At 36.9% G+C, this 22,650-nt stretch overlaps 1 protein-coding gene across 1 annotated transcript in view; it reads right to left on the reverse strand.

The window, feature by feature from the left end:
- Window positions 1-2,523: 2,523 nt before the first annotated feature.
- The window catches only part of abch1 (ATP-binding cassette, sub-family H, member 1), a 33,449-nt gene continuing 13,322 nt past the window's right edge, over window positions 2,524-22,650 (reverse strand). The window contains exons 10-20 of the mRNA XM_073827178.1: window positions 17,109-17,277; window positions 16,689-16,789; window positions 15,718-15,788; window positions 14,450-14,499; window positions 13,468-13,524; window positions 13,170-13,240; window positions 12,569-12,657; window positions 10,352-10,455; window positions 8,690-8,849; window positions 8,014-8,118; window positions 2,524-3,475 (exon numbers count right to left, since the gene is read on the reverse strand). Coding sequence (XP_073683279.1) covers window positions 3,369-3,475; window positions 8,014-8,118; window positions 8,690-8,849; window positions 10,352-10,455; window positions 12,569-12,657; window positions 13,170-13,240; window positions 13,468-13,524; window positions 14,450-14,499; window positions 15,718-15,788; window positions 16,689-16,789; window positions 17,109-17,277 — 1,084 coding nt within the window. The 3' untranslated portion in view covers window positions 2,524-3,368. The remainder of the gene's footprint in view (window positions 3,476-8,013; window positions 8,119-8,689; window positions 8,850-10,351; window positions 10,456-12,568; window positions 12,658-13,169; window positions 13,241-13,467; window positions 13,525-14,449; window positions 14,500-15,717; window positions 15,789-16,688; window positions 16,790-17,108; window positions 17,278-22,650) is intronic.

A 22,650-nucleotide genomic window follows, 5' to 3' on the forward strand; every position in this document is an offset into this window, starting at 1 on the left:
TTTGTAAACGAATCAGCGGGAAAATGAAGCAAACAAAGGACCAAGTTCTTACTGACATGTCTGGATCTTCATTAAAAAGAACATTCATCCACTCTTTCCTAATGTTGGGATCAGAAGGAAGGCAATGCAAAGACTGTTCTTCCACCACTTGTCACTGCACAGTCTTGTTTTATTCAGAGCCATCTTTATTGTCTGGTTTCTGCGAAGACCTGCGTTCGCCTCTTATTATTTACACTGTATGCATGAATCGATGGGTGAGGCTAAACAGGCAGCGATGTAGAAGCAGGTGTTGATGATCTTCTGTGGAGGCGGAGTTTAACCAAAGACTATAGAATACCCAAGACATGTCACTCGTAGTTTTGAATGGGGAAAAATGCAACGTTCATTATGGCCGAGAAAGCCCCGCCTTCTTAGTGAAAGAGCCAATCGTTGATTAGTAAAGTGAGCGCGTCACTGCAGCTGCCGTTAGAAGTCCCGTTTGCTATAGAAACAATCAGCGCTCTAAGACGTGCGCTCAGTACTGCGCACGAGCACTGACTCATCTAGCCGGAAAAATAAGCGTTTTTTTAACGCTATTGGAGCACAAGGAACCATATTTATGAGGCAGTTCTTGTTGGATTTCTTTGGAGATTTAAAATATGAAATTTAATCGTAAGCTTGGTGAACAGGTTTGGAGAATTTGATGTTTCCCCATTTAAAGAGATAGGAGCTGCACTTGCCTGCCCGAGTAGCGTTTCAAAGATGGCCGCGGAGTGACATAACTTGCCTTAAAGGGACTTTGGTTTGACCACACTATTACATCATAAAGTGGCACATTCCAGAACCTGTCGTTTTGGCAGACAGACTAATGAGAAACTTTTTTGAGTTCTAAAAATGAAGGATATTTTTAAAGTAAAAATGACCTCTTATACAATTGTGGTCAAACGTTTACATCCCCCTTTCAGAATCTACAAAATGTTTATTATTTTAGCAAAATAAGACAGATCATACAAAATGCATGTTATTGTTATTACAGAAGTTTCGATTGCTTACTGATGCTACATAAGGAAAAGCAATGCATTAAGAGACGGGGGTGAAAATTTTGAACGAAATGGAAATTGTAGATTTTTCTTACTTTGCCTGAATATTATATTTTTCAAAATAAGAAAAATGTACACATTTCCATTTTGTTCAAAAGTTTTCACCCCCTGGCTCTTAATGCATAGTTTTTCCTTTTGATGCATCAGTGAGGATTTGAACCTTCTGTAATAGTTGCATATGAGTCTCTCAGTTCTCCTCAGTGTGAAAAGATGAATCTCAAAACCATACCAGTTATTGTTGCAACAGGTTCAAATACACAAAAATGCTGAAAACCAAAGAATTTGTGGGACCTGAAGGATTTTTCTGAAGAACGGCAGGCAGTTTAACTGTTCAGGTCAAACAAAGGACTCATGAACAACTATCACAAAAAAAGCTGTGGATCATTCAGGTAGCAACCCAGTATAATGTATCAAGAGGATGTAAACGTTTGAATATGGTCATTTTTATGAATTCAACTATTATTTTCTTTTGTGGACATGGATACATATTTTATGTGAAATATCTTACTTAGGTCAGTACTAAATAAACAATAACATGCATTTTGTATGATCCCTCTTCTTTAGGTAAAATAGCATTTTGCAGATTTTTAAAGGGGGGTGTAAACTTTTGATCTCTGCTTTATGTCAAAAGAACAAGGGAATTTGGTTTCCTCAGTTCATGACCCCTTTAAATAAATTAAAAACAGTCAATATACAAATATGAAGAATTTATTAAAAAGGTTTATTGTTGAAAAAGATGTTATTAACTCCACAAAGAACATTTTACACCAAGAGTATGTCAATGTGCACATATATAAGGGCTTTTTATGCAACAATTCAAGAGGTAGCAAATAATGGTGTATAAAGGTGACACGATGACCTTTCAAAATGGCACAGTACTTAACAAATCTTTGCCAAACATTTGTCTCTAAGCTTCAACCAGAGCCAAAAACAAAACAAAAAAATCTAGAACCAACAAAGCCCTAGTCCTAAAATCAACTGTCAGCCTATGTTTTATCAAAACATACCATGAAATTCCCGTCTTTAGTGTGGGCGTCATTTTTAATACAATGAAAAGGCTGTTTCATAACTTTTAAACCGCAGCATTTTCCATTTTTTAAATTTTCCATTTACATGAAAAAAAAAAAACTAGTGTTCAGTTTGTGAACTTTTCAAGTGTGAACCAAATGTAAATGTAGTTTTAATCAAACTAACAATTTCTTAGCAATTTGCAAAGTCTTTCGGTTAAGTTAATCATGGCTTAGATTTGTTCAGTCTGTCTCTGGTGTAGAGACTACAGAGATTTTAAACCAGAACCTGAAGCTGGCTGAAGAAAGGTAAAGGTAGAAGTATCCTAATGTTGAACTTCAAGATTCAAAAAGAAGAAAATATGACAGCACAATAAATTTGTTGACATTTCAGAACACACCTAAGATTTATACCCCAAACCAATAAGCATTTAATATCTATTTTAAATATTGCATGCTAAAATATTCATCAAACTAGTTTCACGATTCCAAGTAACTCAGCATATGTCTTGCATTGTAATGCAGTTTGCACTGCTGTCTTTCAAATATAACATATATATTTAAATACAGGACGAAACTCGTCTCTTCAGTTCAACTCGCAGGTTTAACTTTGGCCTGCTATGTGCTCAAATGTAAACATTGCAGTTCTTCCTTCATTTTCTTTATGGCACTTGTTGGATTATTAACACCCAGATTTCTAATCTTAAAACATTTATCATAAAAAAAAAAAAAAAACAGAACAAGCAGCAATTTAGAAAACAAAAGACTACTATGGGTGAATAATCCTAAATAGTTCAGGATGAGAAAGTGCAAGGGTGGGCAACATTTGCAGGCTTCCCTAAAGCTGTTTAGGTGTCTGGTTGTACCCTGTCTAAGGTTTACTGGCACAGACAAGGCATATAGAACATACACTAAGAAACCTAGTCAGTGAGTTTGAATTCAGGATGCGTTACATAAACCACTGGAGACAGAGGGTATGGAAAGTTCCAACAGTTGGCTTCAACACCTCTTTTTTTCTTCTTTGATGGGTTTTTTAAATAATTGAAGCCCACATGAAACTCATGATGAGTTGTTATGAGTCACACTGTCAGTAAACTGTTTTTCGAACAGGTCTCTTAGCTGGTTGAGGGATGCCCTGAGTGTTACGCTGATGGCTGGGAGGCCAGTTTTTGTGCGAAGGGCATATTACAGGAGAGAGAGGCTCAGACTGGCAGATCCACGTGTCAATTGTTTCTTGGCCTCGCCGGACACCACTATACCCAATCTGAAGCACCAGAGCCTCTCACGTTCTCAACTTGAGAATGACTGTTGCCAGCATAAGGAAGAATGTGTTCCAGCCAATAGTGACCGCAAAACCTCGCCAAACCATCATACGGGACAGACCCCAACCTGAATGTGAAATCAGAGAATCGTAAGTGGATCAGTTAGTGGATCACCAGATCACCAGAAAACAAATCAATGTAAATTTAAAGTGCCCCTATTATGCCATTTTAAATTTTGCCATTCATGCAGTGTGTAATGTACAGTCAAGCCCGAACATTTTCATACCTCTGGCAAACTTAAAGTTACTTTTATTCAACCAGCAAGCTTTTTTTTTGACTGGAAATGACACAGGCTTCTCCCAAGATATAATATGATGATGTACAAGAGGTCATTCCATCATTGTGGAAAATTATATTTCTCAGATTTTATTTACATTTCAACAAAAATTGCCATTTCCAAAATTATTCATACCCTTTGCACTGTCACAGTCTACGGGGAAATCCAAAGTTCTATACCATTCCAAATAGTCCAAGCTGTTCTAAAGCATCCTAATTACCCTGATTCATTGGGAACAGATGTTTTAATCAACTCAACAGGTCAAAAACAGAAGCTCTCTGCTGTTGGTTTGTGGACAGTCATGGCTAAGACAAAGAAGCTCACTGAGGACCTGCAGCTGTGCATTGAGGCTGCTCATAAGTCAGGAAAGGGCTGTAAGACCATATCTAACTGTTTTGAAGTTCCAGTGGCTACAGTGCAAAGTATTATTAAAATATACAAGACGTTCCGCACTGTGAAAAATCTCAGAGGACGTGGTTGGAAGCCAAAAGTGACACCTGTGCTGGCCAGGAGGATAGTGAGAGAATCCAAGGATCAACACCAAGACCATCCTGATGCATCTGGGCTCTGCTGGTGGCAACATCTCAAGGCAGACAGTCCAACGGACACTGAACACCACTGGGTTCCACAGACGCAGACCAAGGAGGACACTACTTCTCCAGAAAAGGAACACAAAAGCCTGCTTGGCCTTTGCAAATGCTCATCTGGACAAAGAAGAAGACTTCTTGTCTTCTGTTTTATGGTCAAATGAAACAAAAATTGAATTGTTTGGCCACAATGATGCAGCCTTGGAGAAGCCTTCAACCCTATGAACACCATCCCCACCGTCAAACATGGTGGTGGGAACCTAATGTTTTGGGGGTGTTTTTCAGCCGGTGGACCAGGGAACCTAATCATAGTAAATGGCACCATGAAAAAGGAGCAATACATTAAAATTCTCAACAACAACATCGGGCAGTCTGCAGAGAAACTTGGCCTTGGGCACCAGTGGACATTTCAGCACGACAACAACTCAAAACACCCAGCAAAAGTGGTGAAGAAATGGTTAGCAGACAAAATCATTAACATTTTGCAGTGGCCCAGCCAGAGTCCTGACTTAAATCCAATTGAGAATCTGTGGAGGGAGCTAAAGATTACGGTGATGGCAAGGAGACCCTCCAACCTGAAAAGATGAATGGGCAAAAATACCAGTGGAGACATGCAAAAAGCTGGTCAGCAATTAAAGAAAGCATTTAATTTCTGATGTAAAAGGCCAATAAAGGCTTTTCTATTGATTATTGAGAAGGGTATGAAGAATTTTGGACATGCCACTTTTTGTTCAAATGTAAATAACAGATGAGGAATATTTTTTTCCACAATGATGCCTCTTGTACATCGTCTTCTGGGAGATGGCTGTGTCATTTCTAATCAAAAAAAACTTTGCTGGTTGAATAAAAGTAGGGTTATGAATAATTTTGGGCTTGACTGTAGCTGTATATGAATGTAAACAATCTGCAAAGTTGTAAAGCCAATAATGCACGATAAATAAAGTTATCGTCTCCCAAAAGAAAAAAGCAACTCTAAACAGCCTGAATGAGTTGTTAGTAATATGAATCCCATTTTAGTAATGGCTACTCGTTATGGACGAGATGATTGAGTAACACATTTGCTCAATGCCTGCATATGTTCTACGTTGACTGGCCGCGAACGCGTCACTTTACTGACGACTGCTTCTTTAATCTCTGGGAGTTCACAAAATGCTCTTGAAAGATTATTGAAAGATTGATCTATGAAAGATTACCAGCTGGCTCCACTAGGTACTAGGTACTGGCTCAGTGTAATAAATAATAGATGTTTACATTTTCTATCGAGCGTTCAAAATGTGGAATTATGACATTGGGCGTATCATCTGAACTTTCTATTCACCAAAGAAACCTAAAATAACTCTACTCAGCTATTTTCAACATAATAAAGAATACTAGAATGATTTCTGAAGGATCATGATGTCACTGGAGTAACAATGCTAAAAATTCAGGAATATTGACAGGAATAAATTACAATTTTAAAATTATTTAAATAGAAAACAGTTATCTTAAATAACTGGTAAGAAGAGACTATTTAAAAAAAAAACTGGTAGTGTATTTTCAGTTTCACAGATGATGCTTAGTTTAGCCAGGACTAGGCCTTAGTTAAATTAAGACATTTAAGCAGCTTTCATAAAAAATGCCTTAGAAGAAAACGTTACAGGTGTGCATCTTGAGACAGAACAATGGCCCTGACATATTTGAAGATATTTCAGAGCAAGGTATCTTGAGTTGAGACAGCTCAAACATGCATTTTAGTCTGTGACTAGCCTTAAGCCATGTCTGTGAAACCGGGGGTTTAAGTTTTAAGTTTTAGTTAGCAACAACATTGTCCCAGAGCGATGCCATTATGCTGTCATAATCATAAACCAAAGGGCTCAGGTAACTTAATGAAGGGGAAAACCATGTTTGTGTACAGTCTGTACATTTCCAGTCACATGACCTGTCTCTCTGCTCTGATCTACCCTGTACAGTATCACCAGTCAATCAACTTTAATATGTTTGAACTTTTGACTGTGTGGAGTCCTCTGAGCCTCTCACTGTCTAACCAACTGGTTCTCAACCGGTTCCTGTCCGTGAGTAATACTGGCAGGTAAACAACAGGAAAGCTATGTGTTTAATTTAGGAATGGAGGCAGACGCTCCTCCTGCTCTGTGAATAATTGAGAGAGAAGAGTGTCAGGTGTCGTGAAGTCTGCTGAAACTCGAGATGTTTGTATCAGAGCAAAAATGTTAGGAGAGTGGGACTTCAGAGAAGATTGTTGTGTGTGTGTGTCGGCTGAACACATCACAAAAGAGACGTTACATATCTGAGGTGTGCGGGTGAGACAGTCCATTTGTAATGTGTGATATGATGATAGACACTAAAGTTCTATGAACTGTTATAGGTGAGAAGACTATCATGCAACAACCACTATTATCATTATACACTATTCGTTTATATGTACACATTTAAGTTTGTGATTTATACAGTCCGCTAAAGGGATGTTAAAATTACCAAGATACCAAGTTGCTATAATATAAAAAATATATATTTTTTACATTAGGGCTATAAATAAATACATAAATACAAATAAATAAATACATACATACATAAATTTATACAAAAAAATATTAAGTACACCGCTGTTCAAAAGTTAGGGATCAGTAAGATTTTGAATGTTTTTTTATAGAAGTCTCTTATGCTCCTCAGAGTTCCATTTTTTTTAAAATCAAAAATACAGAAAAAGGTAATACTATTAAGTATTATTGCAATTTAAAATAGTTTCTATTTGAATATACTTTATAATATAATTAATTTCTGTGATCAAAGCTGAATTTTCAGCATCATTACTCCAGTCTTCAGTGTCACATGATCCTTCAGAAATCATTCTAAAGTGCAGATTTATTATCAATTTTGGAAATAGTTTTTTGGAACCGGTGATACTTTTTCAGCATTCTTTGATGAATAAAAAATCTTTTCTAACAATGTACATTTTTACTATCACTTTTTATCAGTTTAACACACCCATGCTGAATAAAAGTATTAATTTCTTCCAAAGAAAGAGAGGTAAAAAAATACTGACCCCACTTTGAACGGTAGTGTATATTGTTACAAAAGATTTCTATTTTAAATAAATGCTGTTATTTTTTAACATTTTATTCATCAAGAATCTTGAAAAAAGTATCACAGGTTCCAAAAAAAAAAAAACAATTAAGCAGCACAACCGTTTCAAACATTCATAATAAATCAGCATATTAGAATTATTTCTGAAGGATCATGTGACACTGAACACTGGAGTAATGATCCTAAAAAAATTCAGCTTTGCATCACAGGAATAAATTCTATTTAAAAGTATATTCAAATAGAAACCACTATTTTAAAATGCAATAATATTTTAGAATATTACTGCGTTTTCTGTATTTTTAATCAAATAAATACAGCCTAGATGAGCAGAAATTACTTCTTTAAAAAAAAAAAACATTAAAAATCTTACTGATCCCAAACTTTAGAAGGGCAGTGTATATACATTATATGAATAAAAGTAAATTTATTGACAAAATTATAAATATATTTATAACAGATTTGTTATTATAAATTAATTTTAATTAAAAAATATGAATGTATTGTCTTATCAAATAAAATCAAAAAATATTTTACTTATTTGTATTAAATTATAATATTTATCATTATTATAATATACTATAAATATTAGATTTATATTATAGTTTAGTGGTAGCGATGCTATATTAAACGTGTGTGCGTGCATGAGTGCACATACTCTACCTCTGTACATGATGCAGCGCAGGGCTTCAGATGCGTAGGTCTGGGGCAGAACTAGACTCAAATAACGCAGAGGATACGGGATACACTCAACCGGCCAGATAACACCTACAGGAGGTAGATAGAAGAACACAGAGATGACTAATTTCATTAATGTACTTTAATCTGTAACATCATCTATGTGTAATTTTTTAGTAGTAACTAGTGTGTTACTTGAGCAGGCCATAAATGACAAATAACAAATTAGATGGTGTGCGTTAATGTGAGTTATGACCGGTAAGTGGGGTCAAGAAAGGAAATTCTCCTCACTAAGGAGAACTTCCTTCCATTTCTTTACAAAAGTCACCTATATTTCCTTTCCATTTTTACCTCAACCATCAATCATCATTCACCCAGTTTATTCCACTCCACTATCAATCCACAAATTAACTCACATCCACAAATCCACTGGACACACCCAGATAGTATGGCCCTCATATAGCCCTTATTATATTTTTTGGACTGTACCATTTTGGGGTGGAGGGAGAAATGACAGACAGTTTTAACATAGAGGCCTGCATCAATACTAAAGAGGTTTAAGGGTAACTTAAATATAAATATTAGCAAGTAAAATAAGCCACAGCATAAACGTATCCTATCTAATTTATTTTTTTAACATCAGTGAGACCAGACAGTGTACCGCTAATGATGAGGTTGGGGTAGAAGATTCCAAGAGCCGCCTGATTGGCCGACTGCTCGTCATCGATAGCAGAGGAGATGACCAGCCCGAAGGAGATTCCCGTCACTCCCTGCAGCACAATCAGTGAGATCACCAAAGCCAGAGATCCTTCATTAGGAATCTGCAGAGAGAGAAATGATACAAAAATTATGAAAGAGCTATGTGAGGGAAAAAAGTGATCTAATTTATTTTGAAAGTAGTACTCCAATAAAACAGAATGACTGCTGGGTAAATTTCCTTCTCCACTTCCTGTGAAGTGCAATTTCAATCCCTGTGCTGTTCTTTAGAACGCACCTCGATATAAAGTGTTATATATACCATTTTAACATTATGTTGCTAAAACAATACATATGTGTAATATTTAACAATAGATTGTTTTAAAGAGTGATTCAAACTGATAGTGTCTGAACATACTGGCATGACACAATCCCAAACATCATAAGCGAGTGTGAAGAGTATCTTGCGTGAAGCTCACTGCTCTTATTGGCTGATTACACAGCACATACTAGTCAACGCAGAGTCTTTACTGCTGCAGTTACACATCAGAAATAGAATCTCTAAAATGCAGCTGGGTCTGTTACCAAAGCAGTCCTTTTGTTGCTGTGGTGGTCAAGCACAAATCACTAGACACAAAGCAAGCAATTATTTATGAATAAATAAACTTTTACGGCTCAGTCCCAGGGCTGTTTCTAAAATTCACAGAGCACAGGACAATTCACAGACCTAATTCCCCCTACAGCAGCTCTGCTCAGTCTTGGCATGCTTGAAGGGATAGTTCAGCCAAAAATAAAAATTCTGTCATGATTTACTCACCCTCAAATTGTTCCAAACCTGTATGAATTTCTTTCTTCAGTTTTCTAATTGCAATAATATTTCACGACAGTACTTAACACTGCAACAATAGTATGTCATTATTTTTGTACCCTTTGTGCACAAAAAGTATTATCGTAGCTTCATAACGTTATGGTTGAACCACTGATGTTCCATGGACTATTTTAAAAATGTCCTTACTACCTTTCTGGGCCTTGAATGTGTCAGTTGCACTGCTGTCTATGCAGGGTCAAAAAGCTCTCAGATTTCATCAAAAAAATCTTAATTTGTGTTCTGAAGATTAGCAAATGTCTTACGAGTTTGGAACGACATGAGGGTGAGTAATTATTGACCGAACTTTCATTTTTGGCTGAACTATCCCTTTAAGAGGAGAGCCTGACTTTAGATAGCTTTTGGCATTGGGCATATTACTATTAAATAGAATTTACCTTTCACTTGTAAACATAAATAAACAGCACAGACACACACACACACACACACACACATGTTGGGTTTACATGTTTTATGGGGACATTCCATAGGCGTAATGGTTTTTATACTGTACAAACCGTACTTTCTATCGCCCTACACCTACCCTACACCTAAACCTAGCCCTCACAGGAGATTGTGCATACTTTTACTTCATCAAAAAAACTCATTGTGCATGATTTATAAGCCTGTGTTTCCTCATGGGGACCTGAGAAATGTCCCCACAAGGTCAAAATCTACTGGTATTCCTATCCTTGTGGGGACATTTGGTCCCCACAACGTGATGAATACCAGGCACACACACACACACACACACACACATACTTTGAAGACCAGCAGGATGAAGATCAGCAGAAAGATGATCTGAACACTGATGACAAACAGCTGTGAGAAGAGATGTGCCAGCATGGTCTCCAGAGAACTTACACCTTCAGAGAAACACACACACAGAAACATATATGGGCCATTCTACAGAATTGGTGCAAACTGCTGTCACAAACGCCAAAACCACATTTAAAAAGCATTTAAGAATTCATATCTTAGATGTTTACTAAGATTCTTCTATTATCTATTGGACTCCACAATAATATTTAAAATATCAGTAAGCTTAATATATATAAAATCATCATTTATTGGGTACTTTCAATTGTGAGGTGGCTGTCCCGAACAATAACCCCTAAATTTCTACTTATGAAAATATATTTTTCTTTTTCTTCCATCGTTGTTTTTAAAAATATCTTTTTGATTTTTTTAAAAACAAATGTTTTAGTCTGAAAAAAGTCTCAAAAGTCTTAAAATCTGTGTGTAATTTTAAGGAAAGTCACTACCGAACACCTTTTTCTGCAATTAAGCACATTTTTTGGGGTTTTATTTCATAACATTTAGTTTTTATATGTTTACAACGGTTCAGAACTGTGCTAGCTAAATATATCTAAAATTGTCACTACCGAAACATGTCATCATTGTTTCGGTAGTGACAAAAGGGAACACATAATCCTTCATTTGGGGGAAATGTGGTCGCTACCAAAACCTTACTGTTACTACCAAAAATTTGCTGTTACGACCGAAAAATATTTAGTCAAAAATAAAGTATATTGAATTATTTACTTAATTTATTTAAGATGTTGTGATAGTCAATGTATATTCAAACTAATGAATCCTTAACTTTGAAATCAGTATGAACTTTATGCCTTTCAAAAAAATTTTGAATTAAAAATAGAACAAATCTCATGAACAACACTTGAAATATTGTTACAACTGTAATTTTTATACAAAAAAAACTGTCTTTGAACCAATGTAGAATGGCCCATATCCAAATACATCTATGAAACACATACAATTGAAATGTTCACCAGGTGTGTTTACAGTTTTTTACAGACGCTAGGACACATTTCTCAATACTTAGGTCACTTTTGCAAAACTCTTCACACAGTGAGCACAACAGAAGTCTATGTGGGCTAAACTGAGGGTCAGTTATCATTGTTTTGGCACAAAATGCATTCAGTGACTACATCTGTCAAATTTCATGAATTATTTTCTCACTCAGACACAACAACTGCCAAAAATCTTTGTACGTACAGGACATTTTGCATGTGCTTACATACTGTTTTCAAAACTGTTAAACTTATGTTCAAAACAATAACATAATGCAAAACTGAAGACAGCAAAATTCAACAGCAATATTTTATTGAAACATATTTCAAAATTTAAAAATGCGAGTAGATTAGCATTACTATTGTATCTGAATCATGGTGTGTATACAAATTCTTGTATTTTGGAATTACTTAGTGCAAAAAAATAAAAATAAATAAATGACATAAAATGTTGATGAATTCTGCATCATGTCTGATTCATTCCAGTAACATGTATTGCAGTTATAAACAATATATATTGCAATTACAAACAGAGATGTGTCCTTGTTTTACACAAGAAAACACTGTGTAATGCTACATGTTGTTAGTGTTTTTTAGCTCATTGTTTTGTGGGTGACAAAGTGTGTTTGTCGGCTGTCAACCTTTGCTAGTGTTCTGGAAGAATGAGTTTATTTGAGACCTGAATAAAGTGTTTTGGTAGTTGTAGTGCATTTTGAATGTGAAATGAACTGCTTTGCCAAGCTGAAAGTCGGTTAGGAGAATTGTGTGAAGAGTTTTTCAAAAGTGACCTAAGTATTGAGAAATGTGTCCTAGCGTCTGTAAAAAACTGTAAAACGCTGCTGATGTTGCTCATTGTTTTAGCAGCTGTGGGTAATCAGCTCCCCCTATTGGTAAATCTCTAAAACTGCTTGTTCATGAAGTCTTTATGCAAAGTACTAGTAGAACTAAATACATTTGCTTGCTTATTCAAATCTAAAAGTTTAGAGCTAAACTCTAAAATTTTTTTCATCCTGCAAAACAGACTTAGTGCTTATTCGCCTGGCTTGCGGGTGGTTAGTATATAAGACAGCACTTTATGATGAAATACCCCATTCAAAAGTGCCTTGCTTTTTTGTGAATTCATTCCTAAGTCAAAAGATGGCCATCTGGTGGATGTAAGCTGTCTCACCTGCCACCCAGCACCTGTCTAGCAGCCCCTCCTTTCTCTCTAACACAAAGGACAGAGCGGTCAACCCCACTGCCAGGTAAAATGTGATGCTGAAAAGAGAAAGAAAAGGAGAGATGTTATTGGAAAGAGGTCCATCAAAGGGATAGCTCACCCCAAAAATGAAAGTTCTGTCATTAATTATTCACCCTCATGTCGTTCCAAACCTGTAAGACCTTAGTTCGTCTTCGGAACACAAATTAAGATATTTTTGATGAAATCCGAGAGCTTTCTGACCTTGTACAGACAGCTATAGTACTGACACGCTCAAGACCCATTAAGGTAGTAAGGACATCTTTAATAAAGTCCACGTAACATCAGTGGTTCAACTGTAATATTATGAAGCTACAAGAATACTTTTTGTGCACAAAGAAAAAATAATTACTTTATTTTTTCAGATTTCATCAAAAATATAATTTGTGTTGATGAAAGGTCTTACAGGCTTGGAACAACATGAGGATGAGTAATTCATGACAAAACTTAAATTTTTGGGTGAATTCTCTCTTTAATGTTGTGATTATTGTAATTCCTGGCATACACGTGTATGTATTACATGCGTTTTTACCTCAAAACGGCTCCTGGCGTCACAAATGTTGTGAAATCTGTGTTTTTATTGCCATATATTGGTTCTTCAAACTATGAAACAACATTAAAAACAAGAAATAAGCAGGGTATTTTAAGAATATAAAGAGATAAAGAGTTATAGAAAAGACACAGAGAAAGAATAAAATGAGATAAAAGAGACAAAGACAGGATGAAGTGAAAAAAGACACAGTTACATAAAGAATATTGAGAACAATGACTTATTTAAGCTTTGAAATTCCCCTTAAAACTGATTTAGAACATCAGTGCTCTATACTTACTTTTATAGGGACAGCCACCATGTATGACAAACTCCCCAGCTTTGTCTCGATAAAAGCCTTTTGAAAAATCAGAATAAGACAAGGAAACAAGTTGGTAACACTTTCTATGAAGCCTGTATTTATAATGCATTATAAGGTATTCTTAAGGCATTATAATGAATGCATAATGCTTTATAAAAACCGTATAATATGTGAGAATTCATAAGAAGTTTTAATGTGTTTTTAAGCTTTTAAGAGTATAATTATTTATAACACAATGAACACGTTGTATTCACTTCAGTAACCATGGATTATACTCCTCATAGTTATAACGTACTATAAGTCTCATATCTTGCCATCTTACTTATGTCACTTTACTTAAAGCATACAAAGATCACTTTTAACTAATACTAATAATCATCATCATAATAAAAAAAAAATTTCTCAAAGAGCCATAAGATCAGGTATCAGATCAAACGAATGTGTAATATGATCAGTTTGATTATTTTGATGGTAACCTTTAGACAGCTTTTGATAAGTAACTCAGTAATTATTATTATTAGTGTGCTAACACTCTATTTTGATGGTTCCCCAAAAGACAAAATTAATATAAGAAACTTTGGCAAGCACGTGAACCTTCTACCTAGCCTAACCTTAACCAAAGTCTAAGAAGTTTTAGTTGACATGTAGTTGCAAAGTTGCTTATAGTCAACAGACTTAGGGGATAATCAAAATAAAAAGTAAATGAAAGAAAAAAAAATTATGTAATATGATGATAAAGAAGATTTAATATGGTGTCCATTGTGCGTTATAAATAATCATAATCTTAAAAGTAATAACCTCAAATATGCAAGTATATTGATATAACATATTATGTTTTTTTAAATGCATTATGCATTCATTATAATGCCTTAGAAATACCCTTATAATGTATTACAAAGAGGGGCTTCATAGAAAGTGTTACCAAATAGTTTGTGTTTGAAGGATGTGTTTCAAAACTCACCTCAAAAGCCTCGTGGAGTTTTTTTTGCAGCATTAGGGCAACCTGTCGGTCTAAAATGATGAGTAAAAATGTTATACTGAAATATAGTTTATTAATTACTTAAATGAGAAGTTCACTTCTAGAACAAAAATGTACAGATAATTTACTCATCCAGGATCCCTTGTCATCCAGGATGATTATGTCTTTTTTTCTTCATTCATAAAGAAATTATGTTTTTTGAGGAAAATATTTCAGGATTTCTCCCCATATAGTGGACTTCAATGGTGCCTATGAGTTTGAACTTCCAAAATGCAGTTTCAATGCAGCTTCAAAGTCGAGGAAGAAGGGTCTTGTCTAGCAAATCGATCTGTCATTTTCTAAAAAAAAATTATAATTTCTATATTTTTTAACCTCAAATGCTCGTCTTGTCTAGCTTTGCGTGAAATCTGTGTATTCCGGTTCAAGACAGTTAGGGTAGGTTGAAAAACTCATCTCATTTTCTTCTCCAACATCAATGTCGTCCTATATCGCTGTTTTACCCTTTTTTGTAAAGGACATTTGATCATCTTTCCATGTTCACTTGTAAACACTGGGTCTCACCCAGTGAGGTCTTCTGCAGCGATGTAGGACAATTTTGAAGTTGGAGGACAAAATGAGATGGGAGTTTTTCGATATACCCTAACCACATTGAACCGGAGTACAGAGTTCACGCAGAGTTTGACAAGACAAGCATTTGAGGTTAAAAAGTATATTAATTGTCAATTTGTTGCCTCAGCTGGGATTGGTTAGGGCATTTTGAAGCTGCATTTAAACGGCATTTTGGAAGTTCAAAGTTGCGGGCACCATAGAAGTCCACTATATGGAAAGAAATTCTGAAATGTTTTCCTCAAAAAACATAATATCTTATTTACTCAAGAAAGAAAGACATGCACATGTCGGATGACAAGGGGGTGAGTAAATTATCTGTACATTTTTGTTCTGGAAGTGAACTTCTTTAACTCAAACAGTTTATCTAATCACATAATATGTAATAAAAAATCTAAATTGATTAATTATAAACATGCAGAATACAAGCTACTAATGATCCCAGATTTTTGAATCACACTTTATGTCTAAAGATAAAGGTTATAAAGGCCATAAAGTTATTCAGCTGTTAAAACTTACAATAAAAAGAGAATATGCAGGGCTGCCTCAAGACTTAAATGGCACCCTCTTGTGGCAGCAATATTAGGTCATGTGAGTTCAAAAGCTAAGTAATGTTCATTGGACTAAAAGTGAATAAAGCTTACTGGTCAGATCCAGCCAAACATGTACTGATCCTCCCTCAACCACTTCTCTGGAGACTCTGGGCTGCAGCATCCTGCATAAACACAAAGAAATAAGCATACTTTTAAACATTATGTTACACATTTACCAATTAAAGCTATAACTGTTATATTTAACAAGGGCCAGGTTTAAACCACAAAAAATAAATGTGTAATATATATATAAAAAAAAGCTCCAGTCTGGACAGAGATGCACAAAACATGACTTAGGCACAATAGACAGACTGACACAGGAAGGCAGGACAGACCTGCTTTTCTCCACCTTAAAAACACTGATTCACTCCTGCAGCCTCTCCCAACACTTTCCCCATCAGTCGCTCTGCTACAGCCACTGTCATCTGACACGTCACGTTGTTTACATGAATTCTTGTGTTTTTTAGGCTAAAGGGAAAACACCTCATACAGGTAGATGACTTAATCAGGCCTGATGTTAATGTTAGATGGGAAAACGTTCACAAGCAGTTACTTTTTGCCAATCATAATAGCATGTACTTTTGTTTGTGTGTGTAAACACACAGCACTGGTGTGTGTGCACTGACGCAATCGAGTGTTTCTGACTATTGAGCCAGGTGTTTGTGTGTTATGTGTAAGATATTTGAGTGTGCATGATTTGCTGATGTAAGTAAATCCTTAATAAGTGGGATGGGTCTCAATTTGCATTAAAAATCTGTGACACCTTAAGAAGTAAAATATCACCATGAGTTCAGCATGAGAACAAAAAAGAGAATGGACAAAAATAGATCTACTTTTGGTGTTCACTGGTTAAAGCAGAAGTTGTAAATGAATCACTTTTTTGAACTGGCCAAACAAGTCAAATCATCATTATTTGACAGAACAAACAAGTGTCTTTCTCAAGTTGAGTTTTACAGGATTATGAAACTTAACTGATAGTCTTTGCTTGAAACATTACAAACTTTTTGCGCAATGGAGCTCACCTTTTGGTTAGATAGCTGGTGAAATTCTCTCCAAACTCTATGATGCCCCAGTATTCCCCATTATGGATACCAGCAAAAGCTTCAGAATGAGACAAGCTCACCTGCAGAAAGAAGAAAGGAAACTGTTTTTTATTTTCTTTGAAATAGAAATGAACACTGAAAATAAATGTACAGTTTTCTCTTAACTATTTATAAAGTTGTTTTGGTTCCTCTGATTTGTTGAAGTGAAATCAGGAAAAGAGGAAGTGAGAAAGTAAGAGTCAGTTTGTCTGTAATTTTTATTCTGTTCTGTCTATTCAATGTATTTTTTATTTTTAAATATTAATAAAGAAAAAAAACTACTTTCAACAGAAAAATGTAGTCCTTCATACATAGCATTTTTATTTAGCAAATTTTGTGTTTAAAAACGAATGTGTGTACCTGGTGGACACTCGTGTTGTCGAGGAAGGATAGCAGTGATCTACTATAGGCACTGGGACTGGTTTCATTATTGACCACAGCCACATCTATGCCTTTGGGATCTCCACCAATACACAAGCACATCAGAGAGATCTGAATTACAGGCAACAGGAACTGGAAACAAAGGGACCTGAGTGCAAACCAGAGGAACATCCACAAAACATTGTTTTAAGTTTAAATGCTTTGATTATGTAAAAAAGAAAAATACTTCAGAGTGATTCAAGAAATTCACAGAGTAAGAGATGGTTTATGAGGGACAACAGTTAGATATTTAAGTACATTTAAGAAAGCGGTTATTGCATTTAACTCAATTAAGCCTGCAGTCATCTATTTATTCAGTTTGCTTAATAATCTATAATAATAAAAATGGGTAACACTTTATTTTGATGGTCACTTTTGAAAATTCTATTGACAATAAGTAACGTTTGACATATGTTAACTAACTCTCATTAGAGTATGAGTAGACTGTCTACTTTACATCTGCTAAATTTTTATTGTGATGGTCACCCCAGACAATTCTGACATTTTTCTTTTTATAAAGTAAGAATGACAAATATAGTCGCAATTGCAAGTTATTAAAACAGAATTGTGAGATATAAACTGGAAATTCTAAAAAAATGAAGTCAGAATTGTGTGATATAAAGTCGTAATTGCGAGTTATAAAGTCAGAAATACAAGAAATAAATACAACTGACAATTCAAATTTTCTTTTAATTCTGACTTTAAGGTAAGATAATAATTTGTATTTATTTCTGACTTTATAACTCACAATTACGACTTTATATCACACAATCCTGACTTCATTTTTTTAGAATTTCCAGTTTATATCTCACAATTCTGTTTTAATAACTTGCAATTGCGACTATATTTGTCATTCTTACTTTATAAAAAGAAAAATGTCAGAATTGCAAGTTTGTATCATGTAATTCTGAAAAGAAAAAGAATTGTGAGATGTAAACTCAAAGTCATAATTGTGAAATAAGAAAAAAGGTAATTGCAAGTTATAAAGTCAGAATTGAAAGACATAAACTCACAATTTTGAGAAATAAAGTTGCAATCGTGAGTTTACATCTCACAATTCTTTTTTTAGAATTATGTGATACAAACTTGCAATTTTGACTTTCTTCTCAGAATTGTGAGATAAAGTCACAATTGCGAGTTTTAAAGTCAGAATTGCAAGACATAAACTTAGATAAAATGAGAAACATAAACATAAACTGAGAAATAGAGTTGCAACTGCGAGTTAAGACAGAATTGTGAGATATAAACTGGCAATACTACAAAAATTAAGTCAGAATAGTGTGATATAAACTCGCAATTGCAAGTTATAAAGTCAGAATTGAAAGACATAAACTCACAATTCTGAGAAATTAAAACTGTTATTAAAACAGTTAATTATAAAAATGTATATTTAACAATTCTGAGAAACAAGTTTGTGGTATTGTTGGATAAAAATTCACAATAACCTTTTTAAAAAATTGATCTAGCAGCGGAAACAAGATTTCATACAAATTTGCTGTCAAGCACTATTAAGTACCTTTCTGTTATTTAATGCTAAGGTAATCATTTTTTTAAATTCTGACTTTAAGGTAAGATAATAATTTGTATTTATTTCTGACTTTATAACTCACAATTGAGAGTTTATATCTCACAATTCTGACAAAAAAAGAATTGTGAGATGTAAACTAAAAAAAACATAATTGTGAAAAAAATAAGGTTATTTGCAACTGTTTATCTCACAACTATGACTTTTTTCTCGCAATTGCAAGTTTACAACTCACGATTCTTTTTTCTTAGAATTATGTGATATAAACTTGCAATTCTGACTTTCTTCTCAGAATTGTGTGATATAAACTCGCAATTGCGAGTTATAAAGTCATAATTCCAGGACATAAACTGACAATTCAGACAAATATAAAAAATTGGACTTCAAAACTCGCAATTGTGAGTTTATATAAAACAATTCTGAGAAAAAAAGTCAGAATTCGAAGAAAAAAAAATCTGTTTATATCACGCAATTCTGACTTCATAACTAGCAATTGCCAGTTTATATTTCACAATTCTGAAAAAAATAAAAAATAAATAATCACACAAAAAAAATCATAATTGTGAGATAAAAATTTACAATAACCTTTTTAAAAAGGTTAATCTAGTGGTGGAAACGCTAGTTACGTATGTAACTGTGGTTCTGTGAATTCCGGATGACCGCCAGAGGCGGTGCTTAGCACTAGTGGATAATCGCTGCGCCAGCTAGATAGGTCGAGAAGAAATACCAACAAAGTCATGTAATGACGTAGACCGAGATGCAAGGATATAAACCACCGCAGCTCGGCACCCAGCCTCGGAATGCTTTCTCGCGCATTCCGAATGACGAAAGACTCTGGCGGTCATCCGGAATTCACAGAACCACAGTTACATACGTAACTAGCGTTCTGTTTCATTCCTCCTGACCGCCAGAGGCGGTGCTTAGCACTAGTGGATGACACGTACCAACACAGTCATGAGGAATGCCACCCACCTGCATCAAAGATGCTCCAGAAGGACTGCAGAACTCACATCATGGGAAGCAGCCACGTTGACCTTGTAGAATCGTGCAAACGTACATGGAGAGGACCAGGTAGCAGCTGCACAGACCTCCGCCAAGGAAATTCCGCGTAAAGTGGCCCAAGATGAAGAGACAGCCCTAGTAGAGTGACAAGTAACACCCGCTGGTAAAGGTTGGTTAGAATGGCTATACGCTAACTTTATCACCTCGACAATCCAGCGTGCTAGCCTTTGCTTAGACAAAGGAGCGCCTTTGCGTACCTCACCATAACAGACAAATAACTGATCTGTTCGTCTGAAAGAAGCAGAAGACTTCACATAGGCCCTCAAAGCCCGTACAGGACACAGCAGATGAGACCTCCCACCACCTGCATCGGAGGGAGAATGAGCAGATTGAAATGCAGCCAGATGAATAGACTGGTTTACAAATTGAGGTGACAAGACCTTAGGAAGGAAGGCTGGATTAGGCCTAAGAATGACCCCAGAATCCTCTGGTAACCAGCGTAAGCATGACTGACTCACTGACAGGGCATGAAGCTCACCAACATGTTTAGCAGAAGCAATGGCTAACAGAAAAGACACTTTCAAGGACAGAAACTTAATATCCACAACCTCCAATGGTTCAAACTGTGGTGTACAAAGAAACTCTAGAACAAGCGGCAAGTCCCAAACAGGGAAGGGAGTAGAACGAACAGGCTTTAAACGCCTTGCTCCCTTCAGAAAACTACATACAAGGTTGTGAGACCCCAAGGATGCACCATCGACCGGGGTATGATAAGTAGAGATGGCAGCAACATAAACTTTTATGGTAGAAGCCGCCTTGTTGTCATCCAAGAGATGCTGTAAAAAACTCAATACTTTTGGCACAGAACAATGAACTGGGTCAAGTCCTTGATCCCCACACCAAGATGAAAAAATCCTCCAACGAGCCGCATAAAGCTGTCGTGTTGAAGGAGCCCTAGCGTTACCAATAGTGTTCAAAACTGCTGGCTCACAATCAGTTAAGTGAGAAGTGGACCCACTGGCCAAACCCAAAGCTGAAGACGAGCAGGATCTGGGTGCCAAACACGGCCGTTCAGCTGAGAAAGGAGGTCGTGTCTGATGGGAAGCTGCCACGGTTCGCCCTGTAGCAGACTCAGAAGAAGAGGAAACCACGGCCTTGCTGGCCAACGAGGTGCCACTAAAAGCACCCTGTGATTGGACAGGAGTACTCTGTGTAGGGTCTCCCATAAAAGTGGAAAAGGAGGGAATGCGTACAATAGGCAGTTCGGCCATTCGTGAGCCAACGCATCCTGTCCCAACGGGCTGGATGCCTCCGTCCTCGCAAACCACCAACGGCAATGCGTGGTTAGCTCCGAGGCAAACAGATCGACCTCTGCCTTGCCGAACCGTTGCCAAATCAGCTGCACCACATCCGGGTGAAGCCTCCATTCGCCCGGAAGTAGCAGATCCCTGGACAGAGCATCCGCCACTTGATTGTCCGAGCCTGGAAGATAAACCGCTTTTAATGAAGCCAGTCGGCCTTGAGACCATTTGAGAATCTTGCGAGTTAGTTGTAAGGACGCAAGAGACCGGGTGCCGCCCTGGTGATTCAAATGAAAGACTGTGGACGTGTTGTCGGACCGGACAAGTACATGGCGGCCTAACAGATTTGGCAAAAAGTGTTGTAGCGCTAGATACACTGCCTTCAGCTCTAGAACATTGATATGTTCGAAAGCCTCCTTTGTTGACCAGTGGCCACCGATCCCCCTCTGGTTCCATGTTGCCCCCCATCCTGTTGCCCCCCCCATCGGTTGTGATCACTTCCCGACGAGAAGGTACCACTCCTAGTGACACTCCAGCCCTCAGAAATGTCACCCGTCTCCAGGGTTTCAGTGCTCTGACACAAGCGGAAGAAACAACAATCATGCGACGGCGATGCCTTGTTGAGTCTAGCCTCAAGCTGTTGCTCCACCTCTGAAGAGGCCTGAGGTGAAGTAACCCTAAGGGAATCACGGATGTGGCGGCCGCTAACATCCCCATCAGTTGTAAAAGAACCCCATAAGGTATCCTTGCCCTCAGACGGAAACGAGTCAACAACTGAAGAATACTGACGGTCCGAGCGTGAGACAGTGTGGCAGACATTGTGACAGAATTGAGTGTTATTCCTATAAAGGTTATGGTCTGCTCTGGGACCAAATGACTTTTTTTCTCGTTCACAGTAAGGCCTAGCTTCTGCATATGCTCCAGAACAATCCTGGTACCGCGTAGAGCATGCAATCTCGTTGGGGCGCAGAGTAGCCAATCGTCCAAGTAAGGCAGAATCCTCATGCCCTTGGACCAAAGAGGAGATAGAGCTGCACTCACACACCTCGTAAAAACACGAGGAGCAAGAGACAGACCGAATGGCAGGACTCGGAACTGATAGACTTGACCCAGAAAACTGAATCTTAGGAACTTCCTGTGGTGGGGAGCAATAGGAACATGGAAGTAAGCATCCCTCAAGTCCACACTTACAAACCAGTCTCCTTTCATCACAGACCGAAGAACGTCGACTGTGTGTAACATCCGAAAATGAAGACCCTTTAGGAACACATTGAGGCGTCGAAGATCCAGAATTGGTCGGAACCTGCCATCCTTTTTTGGAACAAGGAAGTACGTTGAGTAAAAACCGTCCCTCTGTCTGAGAGGGGGAACTTTCTCTATGGCTTCTTTCAACAACAGCGAACGAATTTCCATGGAAAGGGCCATTGAACTGGTTACATCTTTGACGACTGTCGGAAGAATTCCTGAAAACTTTGGAGGCCGGCGTCGGAACTGCAATGTGTATCCCCTGTTCAGAGTCGTCAGAACCCAGGGGTCGGATGTTGATGTTTCCCAGTAATGTAGATGTTGTGCAGTGAAACGACCGACTGCCAGCCCCGAAACTTCAGGGTTTCTGGTTTCTGCCCTTTGAACCTGTGGGGGGACGATGACGTGG

This window comes from Garra rufa, chromosome 21 (genome assembly GCF_049309525.1).
Source record: "Garra rufa chromosome 21, GarRuf1.0, whole genome shotgun sequence".
Lineage (NCBI taxonomy): Eukaryota > Metazoa > Chordata > Actinopteri > Cypriniformes > Cyprinidae > Garra > Garra rufa.